Source organism: Neoarius graeffei, chromosome 14 (assembly GCF_027579695.1).
Source record: "Neoarius graeffei isolate fNeoGra1 chromosome 14, fNeoGra1.pri, whole genome shotgun sequence".
NCBI classification, from domain to species: domain Eukaryota; kingdom Metazoa; phylum Chordata; class Actinopteri; order Siluriformes; family Ariidae; genus Neoarius; species Neoarius graeffei.
In genome coordinates, this window is record NC_083582.1 from 39158399 (window position 1) to 39177963 (window position 19565).

The 19565-nt window shown below is 43.1% G+C and overlaps 1 protein-coding gene across 1 annotated transcript in view; it reads left to right on the forward strand.

The window, feature by feature from the left end:
• Positions 1-19565, forward strand: part of spag9b (sperm associated antigen 9b) — a 146665-nt gene that overhangs the window by 72043 nt on the left and 55057 nt on the right. Inside the window, exons 3-4 of the mRNA XM_060939628.1 lie at positions 2506-2576; positions 5887-5981. Of these exons, the coding sequence (XP_060795611.1) occupies positions 2506-2576; positions 5887-5981 (166 nt within the window). The remainder of the gene's footprint in view (positions 1-2505; positions 2577-5886; positions 5982-19565) is intronic.

Here is a 19565-nt window from a genome sequence, read left to right on the forward strand (position 1 = left end):
ACCCCTGGGCGTGAGGCAGACGCACCCTGAGTGGGATACGTGGTTGTCTTTTCTTTATCTGTTTTTAGATTAGTTTGTTAAAAATGATACAAGTTTGAATCCTGATTCTTAGAGTAGACTGTTTCTCTCATGCCAACGTCTCATCTGAGAGCTTCTCTTCTGCCTTTGTATTCATTCCAGTTCACTTCCTCATATCGCTGCTTTTAAAACTTGTTTATGAAAAAAGTGCAATGTGTAGTCAAATGTAACCTCACAGTACATGAATGACTCAAGCGTTTAAAAATAGCTTGAGAAAAATGAAGTTATCTGACCAAGTTAAGCCAAATTAGATTTGTTTCTCTTTCAGACTAAATGTTGTAATAAAGAAATGTGACACTTATTTGACTTTCCTGGGTAAAAACTGAAAAACAGGTCAGACATTTAAACCGATAAGTCAGGGTTTGTTTGTTTTTTTTAAGTTTTATATCATTCAAGAGGGTGGCATGGTGGTGTAGTGGTTAGCGCTGTCTCCTCACAGCAAGAAGGTCCTGGGTTCGAGCCCCGTGGCCGGCAAGGGCCTTTCTGTGTGGAGTTTGCATGTTCTCCCCGTGTCCGCGTGGGTTTCCTCCGGGTGCTCCGGTTTCCCCCACAGTCCAAAGACATGCAGGTTAGGTTAACTGGTGACTCTAAATTGACCGTAGGTGTGAATGTGAGTGTGAATGGTTGTCTGTGTCTATGTGTCAGCCCTGTGATGACCTGGCGACTTGTCCAGGGTGTACCCCGCCTTTCGCCCGTAGTCAGCTGGGATAGGCTCCAGCTTGCCTGCGACCCTGTAGAAGGATAAAGCAGCTACAGATAATGAGATGAGATCATTCAAGAAAAACTTGATGTGCAAGTAGTGAACAGCAGTCAGTGATCGTGTTAAACTCTATTAGACTCTTCGGAAGGGAATCTCGGTGTGGGTTTGTGAACTGAGGTGACACCGTCTCTAGTTTACCTGCAGTATTTACACTTTTACCCCTTTTCCACCAAATCAGTTCCAGGGCTGGTTCGGGGCCGGTGCTGGTTCACAACTCGTTCAACTTGCGAGCCAGCTGAGAACCAGTTTGCTTTTCCATAGCTCGGGGTGCTAAGGGGAGCCACGTCGTTACGTCACGGTATACGTCAGTTACGTCGCTGTATACGTCAGTTACATCGCTACATTTGCATAAACCTTGGCGCGAATATTGAAGCAAAAACAACGCGGAAGAAGCAGCAGCAGCAACAACAACAACAATAATAATAATAGAGGACTTCACGTTTGTACAGCTGCTGCTTCTCGTCGCTTAAAAATGGCGATCTTTCGCGGTCTTATTATTGTTGTTGGTCTTAACAACCGGTTCTTTCCTCTGGCCCAGCAGAGAGTTGGTGCTAGCCTGGAACCGGTTTTTCTGGCCCCAGAGCCAGTTCTTTGTCAGTGGAAACAGAAAACCCGGTTTCAAACTAAGCACTGGCCCCGAACCAGCCCTGGAACTGCTTTGGTGGGAAAGGGGCATTTGTGAGCTATTCCGATAGTGATCTAGAAGACACCTAAAGGTTACCATTTTCTGCCCTTTTTAAGCAGCATGTGAATAAAATTCATCCAGAAAAGCCAATTCACAGAAGAGGAAAGGAAATGGGGCATGAAAGACTCATTTGGTTTGCAAGCGTTACCTTTGGTTTGCCCCGCCTTTACAAATTCACAAGCCTCGGTCTTGTGAGCCAGGAAAAAAAAAAATAAGGAGCTGTGAATTTTCTATTAATTATATTGCTGTTTTTAAATCTTGCTTGATGCGTAGCTACACGTGATTGGCCTACATGCTACCAGAAAACCTTTTATTTTATTCTCGTGTAAAAATGTACCTTTCTGTATCAACATGGCAACACTTGAATAGATTTTTTTTCCCCCCCTCATTGCATTAACTTTCATTTAATTTTTTCCCCCCCAAAGTAGCCACTTGTCCTGTACAGGGTCGCAGGCAAGCTGGAGCCTATCCCAGCTGACTATGGGCGAGAGGCGGGGTACACCCTGGACAAGTCGCCAGATCCCCCAAAGTATATATTGAATAATTTGTATGTTCTTATTTGGACAGTGTTAAGTGTGTAATCTGGCCTGGACATGCATTTATGTTACTTAATACAGCTGTTACAGAATTAAGATTTTCCACGCTGCTGGTTGCTTATAAATTCTGCAGAATGCTTGGATTATGCCTTGTCCTTTTACTCTCCTGATGCCCGCTGTCCTCCTTAGTTGGCAGCAAGTTCCTGCTCTGTGCTTTTGTGTTGCGCTAAAGACCTCTTGTGGTCCGTTAACGTTATTGCATTCGACCACACAATGTTGAATTTGGATTCAGTCCCTAATTTCTGATCAATCCTTTTCCAAGGTGTCAAATTTCAGAAATCCTAACTCTGTCTGACAGAAGCCGCCTTTTTTCAGGTTAATAAAATCTATTTAGCTGTTGACTAATGGAGAGACACTAAGCAACAATGTCGCTGTCTGTTGTTCAGTTGGAAGATTAGAGGAGCGAGAAGCAGAACTGAAGAGAGAGTACAATGTCCTCCATCATCGACACACTGAGGTGAGGTGTGTGTGTGTGTTGGGGGGGTGTTTAATATAGAAATGTAATCTAGTGCTGTAATAAATTATTTGGTGATTACTACTTCTAAACATTCTGTAGTGTCTGTTTTATCATATTGCCATGCGATGCACTGTGTAACTACCAGTGAGTTTTCGGAGTGGTTATGCACATGAACCAATTTCTTAAGCACATAAGGTCATGATTCTAGTTAATAACTGTTTAATTATGGGTCAATCCATGTGAAATCACCAGAGGCCTCGCCACTGACCGTCTCAGATTTGCTTCATACTTTCTGGAAATATTGTCAGTGTGCCCAATAAATAGTGTACAAAATTTTAGGCTTGTACCTTCATTAGTTTCTGAGATATAGGGGCTTTAAAAAAGGGGCGTGGCCCCAACTTCACTGTTAAAACGCATGCTACAGAAAACGGACCTGACTTCCGTAAGTCATTACCTTTAAACTAATCATGCAAGATGCATGAAATTTTCAAGGATTGTTCTTCAATGTCAGACACCTTTAAATACTAAAATAGAAATTTCACAGTTTAATATTTGCCAAGTTATGGTTTGCTGAATATCATAAAAAAAATGTGCTTTGGAGCAACTTTGACGCCCCATATCTCCACATTAAAGCACACCAGATCTTTCAAATTTTCTTATTTATTACTCATGTTATAGTACTCTTTAGGCAACTAGGTATGTGTTCAAAAGAAATCAAACTTTCTGATTTATTAGGTTTTAAAAATAAAGAAAAAAAGCATTTTGCGCCTATAATTCAAATGCATATTACAAATGTATGACAAGATCTACCATAAAAACAATTATACCACTGGAAAAGCTTGTTTTGATTAGCAAAGGCACAAAATATGAAGTTGGTACCCTAAACCAGCGTTTCTCACCCTTTTTTCAGTCACGGCACCCTTCAGAAGTATGCAAATTCTTAAGGCACCCCCATATAAAATATAAAATATACGCAGTCACGCTGACCATACGCTGACCCCGGCAGTGACGTTGTGACATGGGAAAGGGGGGCCATGAGACACATTTTGATGATGCATGAGGCGGCGATGATCTGCATTAGTGTAACTATCGTTTTTTGGAATTTTAATTCATTTTATTTATTTCAATGTTAGAATATGTAATTTTTTGACGGCACCCCTAATGAAGCCAGACGGCACCCTAGGGTGCACCCTGGTTGAGAAAGGCTGCCCTAAACCAAACTATAAATATTAAGGTATCAAGTACGGCATGTTTTACGATAGACAGAAATGCTGTTTTAAGGCATATAACCTACTAGCAGACAAATTAGCAAAACATCATTTCATTGCCAAACACCAGAGCGGATATTTGAAGGAAAATCTGTCAGCGGATGAATGTATTATGCTTTTGGATTTTGCTGAAAACTATTCATTCTGTGTACAGGATTCTGCCCAGGGATACCACTGGGACAACAGCCAATGCACTCTTCATCCATTTGCAGTGTACATTAGAGCAAAGAATGAAGATGGTACAAAAGTAACAAAATGCATCTCTATCTGCATAATAAGTGACTGCCTTAAGCATGATACAGTGGCCGTGCATGCGTTCTTAAAGGTTTTACCATATGTATGCCATTTATATCCCCAGCTAAAAAAGGTCATTTACTTCAGTGACAGATCAGCAGCCCAATGCAAAAACTATAAAAAAAAAAAAAAAATTTCACAAATCTAATAAAGCATGCAGACGATTTTGGACTTTTGGCAGAATGGCATTTCTTTGCCACTTCTCATGGTAAATCACCCTGTGATGGTATTGGGGGCACTGTAAAGCGGTCAGCAGCTCGAGCTAGCTTACAGGCAGTCACGAGTGATCACATACTAACTCCATCTGATCTGTTTTTGTGGGCAGAAAAACGCATCAAGAACATTCATTTCATCTGGGTTGGTACAGGGGAAGTTATGGAGAGTGGAAAAGCATTGGAGACAAGATTTTCAAGGTCAGCTACTATTCCTGGAATAAGAGACAACCACTCATTCGTTCCAATCATGTCCAACCAGCTGCAGGTCAGCAGGGTGTCAGGTGGTCCTAGCTTCATTGTGGATGAGTGGGAATCGGCCACAAGTAATGCATAAAACCCCTGTTAAAGCCGCAGTCTCTCTGGCAGATACAACTCCTGGTAAATATATTGTATGTTTGTATGACGGACAGTGGTGGATAGGCAGCATTCGTGCATTATCAGAGGAGGAACAAGATGTACAAGTAACATATTTATGCATCCTCATGGTCCCTCTCAGACTTACAGCTGGCCAAGGAGAGAGGATAACTGTTGGGTCCCTCTGGTGCATGTCATGAAAATCATTGATGCCCCACTTACATCAACTGGCAGGCAGTATAAACTTCCATCTGATGTGGAAAAGCAAATCAATACACTGTTTAAGCTCTTCAAATAAAGTATTTTTAAGGTTATTTTTCCTACACTGTAGGTTTGTAATTGTATTGTAATATGCCTGAAAACGGCATTTCCGTCTATCGTAAAACATGCCGTACTTGTTACCCTAATATTTATAGTTTGGTTTAGAGTACCAACTTCATATTTTGTGCCTTTGCTAATCAAAACAAGCTCTTTCCAGTGGTATAATTGTTTTTTATGGTAGACCTTGTCATACATTTGTAACATGCATTTGAATTATAGGCGCAAAATGCTTGCTTGCTTTATTTATTTATTTATTTATTTATTTTTAAAGCTTAATAAATCAGAAAGTTTGATTTCTTTTGAACACATACCTAGTTGCCTAAAGAGTACTATAACATGAGTAATAAATAAGAAAATTTGAAAGATCTGGTCTGCTTTAATGTGGAGATATGGGGTGTCAAAGTTGCTCCAAAGCACGTTTTTTTATGATTTTCAGCAAGCCATAGCTTGGCAAATATTGAACTGTGAGCTTTCTATTTTAGTATTTAAAGGCGTCTGGCATTGAAGAACAATCCTTGAAAATTTCATGCATCTTGCATGAATAGTTTAAAGGTAATGACTTATGGAAGTTAGGTCCGTTTTCTGTAGCACGCGTTTCAACAGTGAAATTGGGGCCACGCCCCTTTTTTAAAGCCCCTATATCTCAGAAACTAATGAAGGTACAAGCCTAAAATTTTGTCCACTATTTATTGGGCACACTGACAAGATTTCCAGAAAGTATGAAACAAATCTGAGACGGTCAGTGGCGAACATTTTTCTAAATCTGGTGATTTGGGGCGGAATTACACTTATGCCTCTTCGAAAGTTGGAATGCCTTAAACGTCACACTAATCTGTTTACCTGCTTCTGTTGTGGCAGATGATCCATAGTTACATGGAGCACCTGGAGCGTACCAAAATGCAGCAGCTGACAGGGGGAGAAGCCACAGACACGATCACTTTGAGCAGACACAGGTGAGCGTGATTTCAAGCAACCTTATTTACAAGCGATCAGCTTTGAGCGCCCGGCTCTCTCAAAAGGATCACTGTTTCTGTATTTTCAGTAGGTTCAGTTTGCACACAGTCGTGCAATGATTTGAAATCACCTTCATTTCTGAAATAAATGTAGCGGGGAGTCTAAAGCGAGAAGGTTGGCATGAAATTTGCCAATTTCGTTTCGGTTTAATCTCCTGATTTAGCACCGGTTTAGTATGTTTATGAATAGACTCTTGTGATACACACAGTCTTGGGCACACACTGATGCCACAGACGTCTCCTCCAAATGTAGGTCAGCGGCATCTCAGTCCTGTCAAGTGTGTGATAGTCGGAGAGAGGGAGACGGGAAAAATGGAGGCATTGGCGGGTTGAGAAAATCCTCTGGTGGATGGTAATGATGCGGGGCAGTGCAGCAGCTCACACACTCGCTCTATAATAGACTGAGGGTGTGAAGGGAGGAGGAAATGGGGCTGCTGAGACATAGTGGTGAAAATCATCCATGTGGAGCAAGTTGGTTTATTTTAATTAATTATTATTATTATTTTTTAATCGTTCCCTGTCCCACATAGCACACCTGCTGTCTTGCAGTGCTTAGATGTGAGTTTTATTTGTTCTCATTTCATGTGCCCTTAGTGTGCACTGAATGAAGAGAGGAAAAAAGTTCTTTAGATAAGTATAATTTACCTACACGAGTATCAATTATGTAATTAATCTATATAGCTTTATTACAAATCATTTTAGATGAAGCTACTGCACGGTGTGCCACCTCATTTAAATACAGGCGAAAGGCCCCCACGGTCTTAAGAGGTGGACTGTAGGGCTCACGCATTATTTGGAACAGGGCCTTCGTCTCATGAAGTCTCGGTTTATGGCCTGTAAATCTCATCTCATCTCATTATCTGTAGCCGCTTTATCCTGTTCTACAGGGTCGCAGGCAAGCTGGAGCCTATCCCAGCTGACTACGGGCGAAAGGCGGGGTACACCCTGGACAAGTCGCCAGGTCATCACAGGGCTGACACATATGCCGCTTTTCCACTACCAACGCGGCTGAGTCGGGCTGAGCCGTGCCATGCTGAGTGGGGCTGTTGGGGTTGCATTTCGACTACAACCACGCTGAACTGTGCTGGCTGGAAGTGGGTGGACACATTGGGTGGAGTTAGCGAAAGTGGGTGGACGTCACGTGATGTCGTTAGGCGGCACAAACAGTGACATCACTGAGCTTTTAAGCGGTAGTCTCACGACCCGGAGAGTAAACAATAAACATGGAGGACATGGAGTCGTTAGTGTTGCTGGTCTTGGTGCTGTGGCTTGTTGTCACCGACAACGGCAACAGATACTGGCAAGAGCGTATAGATGAGACGAGGCGCATAAGGCTTCATAATTCTCGTAATTCGTGATTCTCCTTCTTCCGGGTTTACGGTGTTTACAGATCCCAGCGTGCTCGCGGGGCATGTGTGGGCATGTGAGGACACTCCTCCTCACCAATCAGTGCACAGGGGAGTGTCTCCTCACGCCCCTAGCCCCACTCGGCTCGGTTTGGCTCGCTTCAGCCCCACTCCAAAACCGTGCGAGTTTTGGGTGCTGAGCAGGGCTGAAGCGAGCTGAGTCGTGCTGCTCTTAGATAGTCGAAACGCGAGCCGTGTCGGGCTGAAGTGAGCTGAAAAAGGGTAGTGGAAAAGGGCCATTAGACAGACAATAGGGCTGTAATGATGCACCCAACTCACGATTCGATTCGTATCGCGATTTTCGACCCACGATTCGATACACCCACGATTTTTTTTAAATGTATTTTTAAAGTAGTAAATTTGACTTATTAACATTTACTTACTTACTTACATTAACTATTTAATAACAAATAATTCAGACCACTGCAGAGAATGAGTAATATGTATGCAAAAATGAACAAATGTATATCCAAAGATTGTTTTATTTCTCAAAATAATACTGTTGAGCCGGAAGCTCTGTTTTTTTCGGTTCTGAAAAAGTCATTTTTCCAAATCGTGTAAATCCGTTAAGATTTTTTTTGGGGGGATGGCTCTCTCACTGTCTCACTCTCATAGGGCCAATGATTTTCTGTGATCGCGGAAAACAGATGGAAATTATGGAATTTTTATAGTGAAACATTGCTCGCGTGTCAAAATGTAACTGCCGCAGAAGGCTTCCGCCCAAGCAGACATGCCTTCAGTGTTGCCAGATATTGCTAACGTTTTCCACCCCAAAATATGTTCAAAACCAGCCAAAAAGCACCTAAACCCGCCCAATCTGGCAACACTGCATGCCTTTCCGGTCAAGTGATTGTGATTGGCTTGTGGCACACCTAGCCAGCCAATGAGCTGCTTGTTTACAGATTCGCTCCCCGCGTCGCAACCAGAATGGCGACCGCTTAAAAGAAATGAATGCTCTGCCAGTGGCGAGTGTGGACGTTGCGTGACTCGCAGAACATTGTCGCAGGTCGGCGAAAAAACGACTTACTAATAGATATAAAAAATAAAAGTAATTTAAGTGAGTTTAAAATGTAATTTAAATAAAAAGTAAAGTATTCATAAATTGAAGTTTGGAAGCGCCTCTGTTTTTGGGCTGAGGAGAAGTTTGAAAGGGTGTACCGCGATTCTGCCTTCTTGTATTGCGACACAGATCGTGGCTCTGCGTATCTCGATTTCGATACGCATATTGTTACAGCCCTAACAGACAACCATTCACACTCACGTTCACACCTACGGTCAATTTAGAGTCACCAGTTAGCCTAACCTGCATGTCTTTGGACTGTGGGGGAAACCGGAGCACCCGGAGGAAACCCACGCGGACACGGGGAGAACATGCAAACTCCGCACAGAAAGGCCCTCGCCGGCCACAGGGCTCAAACCCGGACCTTCTTGCTGCGAGGCGACAGCGCTAACCACTACACCACCGTGCCGCCGGCCTGTAAATCATTTTCCTTATTTATCAGAGATGTACATTTCAGTAAAGGTCATTACATTTGTGATGCCAAATGTATCCTGTCAGTATATGAGAGGATTAGAGCTTAGGCCTTGACCCACTTGATGCTGTTGAATTCTGGTTTGGTAGGAAGGTGTCGATTAAACTTCTACAACAGCAGCTCGGACTATGGTGTCGGCTGTAATGCAAATCAGAGGGTTTTATTAATGTTCTTGTTCTAATGCATTATAATTTCTATAGCAGTAAGTATTTCGTATGGATTTGTCATAAAGAAATATTTATCGAGAATTTTTGGACGGCGACTCCAGTTGTAGCACTTTTTCGGTAATACGAGGGTAAGTCAAAAGGTTCGAAGACAGATGTTGTTATTTCAAAAGGAATACGAAGAAGGAATTCTCTGATGGAAGGATCGCTTGCAGAAGTGTTTAGACTTAAATGGAGGATATGTAGAGAAATAGCATTATTTTCATAAATAAAGCTTTTTTTTTTTTCATTTGTCTTAGAACTTTTTGACTTTACTCTCGTATAAGCTGCATTTTTATAATCTTATCAGCTTTCAGGGGAACAAAACAGATGATGGGGAAAAGACTGCAAAGGAACCATGTAAATGATAACAGGGACTCATTACCTCTGCCAAGAAGATTATGTTTAGATGCGGTCTGTTTGTCTGACTGTAAGCATGATTGTGCAAAACCTACTGGCCTGATTTCTGTGGAACTTGGTGGAAGGGTGTAGCTTGGTCCAAGGAAGAACACTAATAATAATAATTATTATTATTGTTTCACGTTTGTTAAAGTTGCGAGATATGGTATTTGGCCTTGGTGGAAAAATCTGTGCTCAACAATGCCATGCATCTTAAAATCCATTAGATGGCAGTAAAGCTCATATGTTTAAAGTCTTTTATTTTTCTGTCAGGCTGCTTTGTGACAATGTCTGTTGTTAAAAGCGCTATACAAATAAACTGACTTGACTTAAAGTTCAGTAATGACAAAACATAGCCAGTGTAGAAATATGGTGACTCCCTATCTTCTTCTTCTTCTTTTGGCTGCTCCTGATTAGGTGTCGCCACAGCGGATCTTTCGTCTCCATTGCTCCCTGTCTTCCGCATCCTTCCCTACCACACCTGCCACTTTCATGTCCTCTCTCACCACATCCATGTATCTCCTCTTTGGCCTTCCTCGTTCTGGTGTGCCTGGCACCTCCATCCTTACCATTCTCCTTCCAACATGCTTCTCAGGATGTGCCCATACCATCTCAGTCTCATCTCTCTTAGCTTAATTCCCAAGCTCTCCACATGTGCTGAGAACATCTTCAACTCCGCCACCTCCAACTTTGCCTCCTGTCTCTTCGTTAAGGGTGCGGTCTCCAATCCATACATCACAGCTGGCCTCACTACTGTCATACATTTTACCTTTCCCTTTTGCTGGGACTTTCCTATCACAAACAACTCCCGAAATCCTTCTCCAACTGCTCCACCCTGCCTGCACTCTCTTTCTCACCTCACTATCGCAGCCCCCATTTTCCTGTACAGTTGACCCCAGGTACTTGAATTCACCAACTTTCTTTACGTCTGCTCCTTGCATCGTCCCTACACTCTCATCCCCATTATCATTGATGCACATGTACGGTATTCTGTTTTGCTACTGCTCACCTTCATTCCTCTTCATACCTCCACCTCTCCAAACCCAGCTCAACCTCCTTTCTACTTTCACCACATATCACAATATCATCCGCAAACATCATGTTCCATGGTGACTCTCGCTTCACTTCGTCCGTCAAGCTATCCATCACTATGGCAAACAAGAAAGGACTCAAAGCAGATCCTTGATGGAGTCCCACCTTCACCTTGAACCATTCAGTCGTTCCAACTGCACACCTCACTGCTGTTTCACTGTTCTCACACATGTCTTGCACCACTCTAATATACTTCTCATTCACGCCACACTCTCTCATACAATACTATAACTCATCTCTCGGCACTCTGTCGTATGCCTTCTCCAGGTCTACAAACACACAATGTAGCTTTCTCTGGCCTTCCCTGTACTTCTCCATTAACATTCTTAAAGCAAAAATTGCATCTGACGTGCTCTTCCTTGGCATAAACCTGTACTGCTGTTCACAGATTGCTACCTCTCTTCTCAGTCTCGCCTCCAATACCCTTTCCCATAGCTTCATGGTGTGGCTCATCAATTTTATCCCTCTGTAATTACTGCAGCTCTGTACATCTCCCTTATTCTTGTATATTGGGACTAGCGCACACTCTATTCATTCAGCATTTTCTTCTAGGATCTTATTAAAGAATCTCGTTAGGAACTCCACAGCCGTCTCACCCAAACATCTCCAAACCTCAATCGGGATACCATCTGGTCCGACTGCTTTCCCAGTCTTCATTCTTTTCATGGCTGCCTTCACCTCATCCGTACTAACCAACTCTGCTTCCTGATTTGCTGTCTCCAACGAATCTGACCTTTTCTCTCTTGGATTCTCCTCATTTAATAAATTCTCAAAGTACTCTTTCAACCTTCTTAATACACTCTCTTTGTTTGCCAGCACATTTTCCATTTACGTTTTTTATCACTCTTACTTGCTGTACATCCCTCGCTTCCCTGTTTCTCTGCCTAGCTAGTCTGTACAGGTCTTTCTCTCCTTCTTTGGTCTTCAGTCTTGCGTACAACTCCTGGTATGCATCTGCTTTTGCCTTCGCTACCGCTCCTTTTGCCTTGTCTCGTCTCTCTGTATAACTGCCTCCTTTCCTCGTCTCTCTGATCATCCCAATTCTTCTTTGCTAGCCTCTTCTCTTTTATAATTTCCTGCACTTCTTTGTTCCACCACCATGTCTCCTTGTCTTCCTTCCTGATGACCACTCTAGCACCATCCTTGCTGCCTCTCTTACTAGTACAGCAGTAGTATTCCAATCTTCTGGCAGACTTCCATGACCACTCAATGCTCATCTCATTTCTTCCCTAAACTCCTTCTGATGTTCAACCTCTTTTAGTTTCCAATCTTCGGCTCCACTTTTTCACGCTTCCTCTTTTTCACTTTCAAGCTCATCCTGCACACGACCACTCGATGTTGTCTAGCTACACTCTCCCCTGCCATCACTTTACAGTCTCCGATCTCCTTCAGGTTACCCCTTCTGCAGAGTATGTAGTCCACCTGTGTAGATCTTCCTCCACTCTTAAACGTCACCCTGTGCTGCTCTTTCTTCTCGAAGTATGTATTGACTATTGCCAAATTCATCCTCTTTGAAAAATCAGCCACCATTTGCCCTTCCACATTTCTCTCTCTTACACCGTATCGGCCCATCACGTCCTCATCTCCTCCGTTTCCCTCACCAACATGTCCGTTGAAATCTGCTCCTATCAGCACGCGCTCCTCCCTCGGTATACTTTCTACCACTTCATCCATCTTTTCCCAGAAGAACCTCTTTCTCTTCATTCTCACATCCAACCTGTGGGGCGTACGCACACGCATTCATTACCACTCCTTGAATCTCCAACTTCATGCCTATCACTCTATCTGACACCCTCTTCACATCAGTCACAATCAGTGCATTTACATGCACATCCAAATCGAGCTACTGTCGGTAATCGAGCTAAGGGTCCCAGCAGGGGTGCCAGAGAAATCCAATCCTACATGCACACAAGGAAATCGAGCTATTGTGTGAGGTACATTGTGCACCCGAGCCACAGGTGGCGCTACACGCCCCATTGTGTTGGTACACTTCCGGTTGTCGTCATGAAGAAGAGCTATTCGAGAGTATAAACAAAGTGATCAGTTCCGTGTTCACAAGAAGAACGACGACGAGGACAGCAACATCGAGAGATGTTGTTCCTCCTGACCTCTTCTGCTGCTCGCTACTACTACTGTTGGCATGCCGACCGAGGCTGTTGTGTTTCCCGCTTGTGGTCTCGTCACTCGTCACTTCCGGAAGGGGCAGTGCTGAAGTAAGTAGCTCGACTACGTAGCTCGATAGGGTTTACATGCACTAAGGAGCTCAGCTACACTCGCATAATCTAGGTCGCGTAGCTCGATTACGAGAAATCCAGTTCGGTTCGATTTCAGCCGAGCTAAGGTGTTTCCATGGCATTTAGAACTTCAATTTCAGTCGAGCTACGGCAGAAATTCGATTTTCTCTATGTGCATGTAAATGCTGACCAACTCTCCCCTCAAAACAATACCAACACCATTTCTCTTTCCATCGACTCCGAAATAAAACAACTTGCATCCACCTCCAATGTTCTTGGCCTCGCTTCCTTTCCACCTCGTCTCCTGCACACACACAATGTCCAGCTTTCTTCTTTCCATCATACCTGCTCGCTCGCTCGCTCTGCCAGTCAGTGTTCCTACCCTCAATTCTAAGCTCCTCCCTTTCCATCTTTCACACTCTCTCCTAACACGCCGTCTCCCTCTCTTTCTCCTTCTCCGTTTTGGCGCAAAGCATGGTGACTCCATATCACAATCCATATTCATGGGTACCGGTAATCCTCTGGGATATACATGCAGACTAGTTGCTCAAACGTAATACAGAAATCAGTCGTCATGGAGCACTCGGGAACGGTGGTTTTAAAACGTGTTGTTAATGTGAAACAGACAGACTGCGGAAGCATCGTCAGTAAGTACAACCAACTGAATGCACTTGGCAAAATGCTGTAGAAAACATGGAACGAAACACCTAGTTGTTGATTTTATTTTCCAGCATCCACAGTCATGCTTGATTCCTTCCATGTTTGTTTATTTATTTATTTCCCCCCATGGACACAGTACAGGTAGTCGTCGACTTACGACTGCGTTTGGTTACGACTGACCGGTCGTAAACCGATCTGGTCGTAAGTCGGCCTATGTTAAATGAACGTAAGTATATTGTGATGTGTAATGATATTGTAATCATCTTAAAGTCTTATTTTATCAACATTTTCTTATTTCATTACCGTGGCTCATTATTTGTTTGAAGTCAAACACTGCATACTACACTGCGTTCAGTACAATTCGTTTAATATGTGCAAAACAAAAAATAGAAAACATTTTAGTTTGAAACATGCCAAAATACAAATGTAAAACATGGCAAAATACAAAACTTAGTGACCGCTGGCATCACTGGTGCTTGGCTGTGGGTCATCTACGTCGTCATCAGCTGTTGCAGCGCTCGGGCTGGCGGGAGCATTTGCTCATTTCATAAACCAGGAGCTGGGGCGGAAACTGTATGACGGAGCGCGAGAGAGACTGCGCATGTGCCGGGAGCTGGGGCGGAAACTGTTGTACGCGACGAGAGGCGCTGCCAGGAGCTGGGGCGGAAACTGTCGTACGCTCAGCTGGGAAACACTTGCCAGTCATAACCACACGGTCGTAAGTCGCATAGGTTAGGGGTTTTCAAAGTGTGGGAGAGTCAGCCCCCCCTCGGAGAGCAAATAAACAACAGCGCCCCCCCTTACAATTTTTGTTGTTGCTATACTTAATGTTCCATTCGTATTTTTCAAAAATGGTTGTTGTACCCATTTTTCTTTTTTTCTTTTTCACATTTTAAACATCTGCGCTTTTTAAAACATCTTGTTTTACACATTTTAAACATATCATAGCATCGTTAGCTAGCACCTCTTGGCAGACAACACACTGTGGCAGTGGAGCATCTTCAGATCCAGTCCATGAAAATCCAAACTTAAAATAATCGTGGTCATACTTCCTTCTTTTTCCAGTCCCCCCAGGATTCCGCGGGCCTTTTTTGTGATTGTTGCGGGCTAAAATGTCTGTTGCGGGGGGTTTCCAAAAAAATTGCGATGAAAGTTGCGGTGTTTTTTAGGTTTTTGTTGTGATTACATTGCGGGAGGAAGTGAAAGTTGCGAGAAATTGTTGCGATTTTCTTTTTGTGATTAAAATTGAGTGATATGTTAAATATTAAGTTATTACTGAAAAACTATTGATTAAAAAAACAGACACTGAGAAATGGTCCTATAAACAACTTTACCAATATAAAAGATTACCAGGACTACAAAAATGCAGAAAAATAGGCTTTACTTATCCAAATGCACCTGTTGGTTCAAAAGTTAAAGTGCAGAGAACCTCACAGCACAACATGAAGTTACCTTAAAATAACTAAATAAATAAATAAATGCCTCAGCTTTCATGTAAGAAAAAAAAAACTATTAATACTAGTACTGTGTGCAGGCAGTCTCTCCTGAAGACTAAATTAAACAATAATTATAAACTAATAAAATAAATGGCTCAGGCTTCATAGAAGAAAAAAAACAACAATTTGAACAGAATCTCAGTTATGATGCTGAAGCTGCCTAAACAATGGAAAATAAAATACCATTTTGGCAAAAATGTTGGCATCCATTAATTTCTTGTATTAAGTAAAAAAAATAATGTAAAGTGCGCACAGTCCTTCACTGTAAACATAACACACTTTCAGTAACAGAATTTAAGCCTACATAAACACTGACTCGCACATCATGCAATGTTGCCAGATACTGCTGACAGTTTCCAGTCCAAAATATGTTCAAAACCCGCCAAAATGCACTTGACACCGCCCAATCTGGCAACACTGCGCGCATGCTGCTTCTCTTGAACGTATACACGGAAGTAAGGCGGAAGGTAGTTTGTCGACGTCACCTCAAGACGAGGCCAACGATTGGTCAAATTTGCGGGAAAGTTGCGGTGATTGGATATAATTGCAACACCGCCCTGAATTTGCGGGGATTGGTTGAATTTGCGTTGAAGTTGCAAATCGCGAAATCCTGGAGGGTCTGGTTTTTTGCTTGGCCCAGACTCTGTCTCCTCACTCACTGTAGCTTTAGGTACTAAAAATCGATCCATTTTGTCTCTGGCAAAGGCTAGCTGAAGTTCGCTAAATGTCCGCAATAGTAACTTATTCTGGTTTGTTTCCTCACGTTGCGCCCCCCTTGAAGAACTCTGGCGCCCCCCGGGGGGGTGCGCCCCACACTTTGAAAAGCCCTGGCATAGGTTGTAAGTCGACGACTACCTGGATAGTATAATAGTAATACCACATCTACCTTTTCTTGAGACTACTTTATAGTTCTTCACTTCTAGCATGCTCCGCATGTGACATTTTATTTCTTTACTATTGCTTGCTCACTCTGGGAACTACGTCCTATAAACACAAATGTGGTTGTGCTAAGGTTGCACAATAAAGGCCAAAATGATAATGGTTATATAAAATAAAATATCTAAAATGATGGTTGACTTCTTATTGTGTGATGAGGTTGCCTTTATTTTATGAGCATGTAAATCGTAAAGTCTTATGCAGCATCATCTCAAACTAAATGAGGGGGTAGCAGCAGCAATAATAGTAAAAATTTCGAACTTTCACTTTCCCTATAGAGGGCTACCGCATGACGTCACCGCGCCGCGAGATTTTGTTAGGCGCCATATTGGAAGACCAAGTACATGCACTCACAATATAAAACAAAGTACGAGCGAGAGTAAAGTGACACGATGGCTGATAAATCTGGTTATGTGAGTACATTACCAGCTGCAGAAAGGGCACGGTATGTGGAGAAACTTGCTGTGATTGATGGGTTTGACCCATATGATAAGACTCGCGGCAAGGGAGAATGGAAACATAAGGAGGACCTGACACCAATTCTGCCATCTGTTTGCTACCCAGACATTGTAAACTATTTGTTGTTTACACCCAGTGCCTACACTGCTGATTACTTGAAAGCCTACAAAGGGCTACAGGCTTACAATTATGTTGTTAGTGGCTTGGTTCGTGATATTACAGCTGTTATTAAGAATAACCTACACATAGTTATGGCCAAGGTAATCTTGTTGATATTTATCTTTTAATAATATATCTTTTCAGTTGAAAAATTAATACTTTGTTACTATTAAGGTATCCATAATTTAGGTTAATTTATCCAAATTATACATATGTATTTATGATATATGCCTACACAACAACTACACAACAAGCCCCAAACCATCCTAAATTATTATTATTATTATTATTAAATTGTAGAAGTCCGGGAGGCTTGCTCCTCATACAGTTATCAACTTGGGGCCAATTTAGCATGTTTTAAATCTGAATTTCTTGCGTTTGCTTACCTCAGTGTCCGCAGATCATGCACAGACTTATCCATTATATCCACAGTTTTTTGCCAAGTCTCACACAGGTTTCTTTCAAGTCTACTGTTGGGCCAATAAATCATAAATAAAACAGCTCAGATTTGTTTAAGTCGTTTGCCACTCCACTTTATTCTCGTGGGTTCACGTACTGCTGCCGTTATTTCCCCCTAATCACGAGTTTGTTGGTCTTCCAAAATGGCGCAGGGTCTGTTTACTTCCGGTTTTGGGTGACGTCAGTGAAATCCCTCTATAGGCTCGCAAATGGATTTATGATTTTCCCCCCCTCTCTTTCTCCTCCAACCCCTGCTGTGTGTTAATGTTTGGGTCAGATTTGTTAACACGGAACTGTGTATTCATGCACAGATCAGGATTTCTCATCTCATTATCTGTAGCCGCTTTATCCTGTTCTACAGGGTCGCAGGCAAGCTGGAGCCTATCCCAGCTGACTACGGGCGAAAGGCGGGGTACACCCTGGACAAGTCGCCAGGTCATCACAGGGCTGACACATAGACACAGACAACCATTCACACTCACATTCACACCTACGGTCAATTTAGAGTCACCAGTTAACCTAACCTGCATGTCTTTGGACTGTGGGGGAAACCGGAGCACCCGGAGGAAACCCACGCGGACACGGGGAGAACATGCAAACTCCGCACAGAAAGGCCCTCGCCGGCCACGGGGCTCGAACCCGGACCTTCTTGCTGTGAGGCGACAGCGCTAACCACTACACCACCGTGCCGCCCAGATCAGGATTTTATTTTTTTTGCCATTTTAACACTTTTTTTTTTTTCTTGGTAATACAAGGAAAAAAAGACTAGTGCAGTGTGTGCGCCTGAGTCACTGATGTAAGTGGCACAACACTGTGCTCTGTACAGGATTTATAAGTCCCTGTTCCCACAGTCGTCCCCGTCCCCCCCCCCCTCCTCCCAGAGCTCTTCTGTTTATTTTCAGCCAATAGGTTTTAAGTTAGCTGAGGAGAGAGCAGAGAGGAAGCATATGGAATGAGCAGTCAGTCTGATGCTACCGCAGCATGAATTGGAGAGAAAGTGAGCAAGTGGAAGCTCTGTGCTGCGCAACACCGAGCTGCTTTTATTAACAAGCAAGCGTCAATGAGGAGACGGTAGACAAGCAGTGGGAAGGACCGAGGGAAAGCAGAAAAAAGGAAAGGGAAAACTGCGGGAGCAGCTGCTGCAAAGCCGGTTTGCACGGGGTGTGTTTGTGTGTCAGAGCGGATGATGTCACAGCACTGAGAGTCTGCAGAGCCTCACGCACACCGGTGTGTAGACGGATGTGTATAGTCAGCGCTGCCGATGCTGATGGGATTGTTTTGGTGTGTCAGGGGGTGCTGGGCGGCCCATAACGTCTGGCCACGACCATGAGTCCGGGCTGCATGCTGCTGTTTGTGTTTGGCTTCGTGGGGGGAGCCGTGGTCATCAACTCAGCCGTGCTGGTCTCACTCTCGGTGCTGCTGCTGGTGCATTACTCTGTTTCTAACGGCCTGCCCGCCATCACACTTCCCAGAAACAGCAGGTACGCACAGAGAGACAGCGTGATGATGAGAACGTAGCTCTGTCACAGGGTGTGTGTGTGTGTATAAGCCTGCTTATAAATTTTATCTGGAAATCTGTTTCTAATATTAGTATAGGAAACTTTTGTTCAATTCACAAATTCTTAAGTGTTTATTATTATTATTATTTAAAATCCTCTTCTGCCTTTTTCGTGATTTTTGTCTACGTGATTTTTGTAATTTATTTTTCTTTGCATGTCCCACCACCCCGCTTCATCTCAGTTATCCTTTAGCTCCTCATCTCTAGCGCAGTCTAGTCTGCAGCGGTAAATATCAGGAGTGCGTTCACTGTGTGTAGTGCTCCAGAATGTTCAAATCTGTCTTTTTTTTTTTTTTTGTAGATAAACACCAGTGTAGTGTGTTTCTCTACAAGTTACAGGGAAAGGCTAGGCCATGTCTCACCCTGCAATGCTCCATTTCCCAGCTTGTCCCAGCTTTTCAATTTCCCTTTTTGTTCCCCAGCACCCTGCTTTGTTGTGCGCAAGATGCCGATGAGCCTGTACCTCATCGTTACTGTACCTGCATACAGATTCCATCATTGTTTGCTCTCCATAGTGTGGTTGTATTTGCTCGTGGTAGTTCCGTACAGTATGGCATTGTGTGGGTTTTTTTTTTAAATATATAAATACAGTGGTGAGGCAGAGAACAACTGTGATGGAATGGGAATAAAAGAACAGACGACTTTTGAGATCATTATTTAGAGTAGGCTATTAAGAGGTGGTGTTTTTAATTAATTGTGCTTGTGGGGTTTGTGGTAGTTCACGGTGTTGTTCTTCCCATGTCAGTAGAACACATCACTTATCTTCTTTGATTACGGAAGAAGCCTTTATCATATGTGCACGTATACTCAAGCACAGCAAAATACCTCCTTTGCATTTAACCAGTCTGAAGCAATGAGCACACACACACACACTGTGTGTAGTATTAATAAGAATTTTTTAATAAATGATTTTGGCTCGAGTTCGTCAATC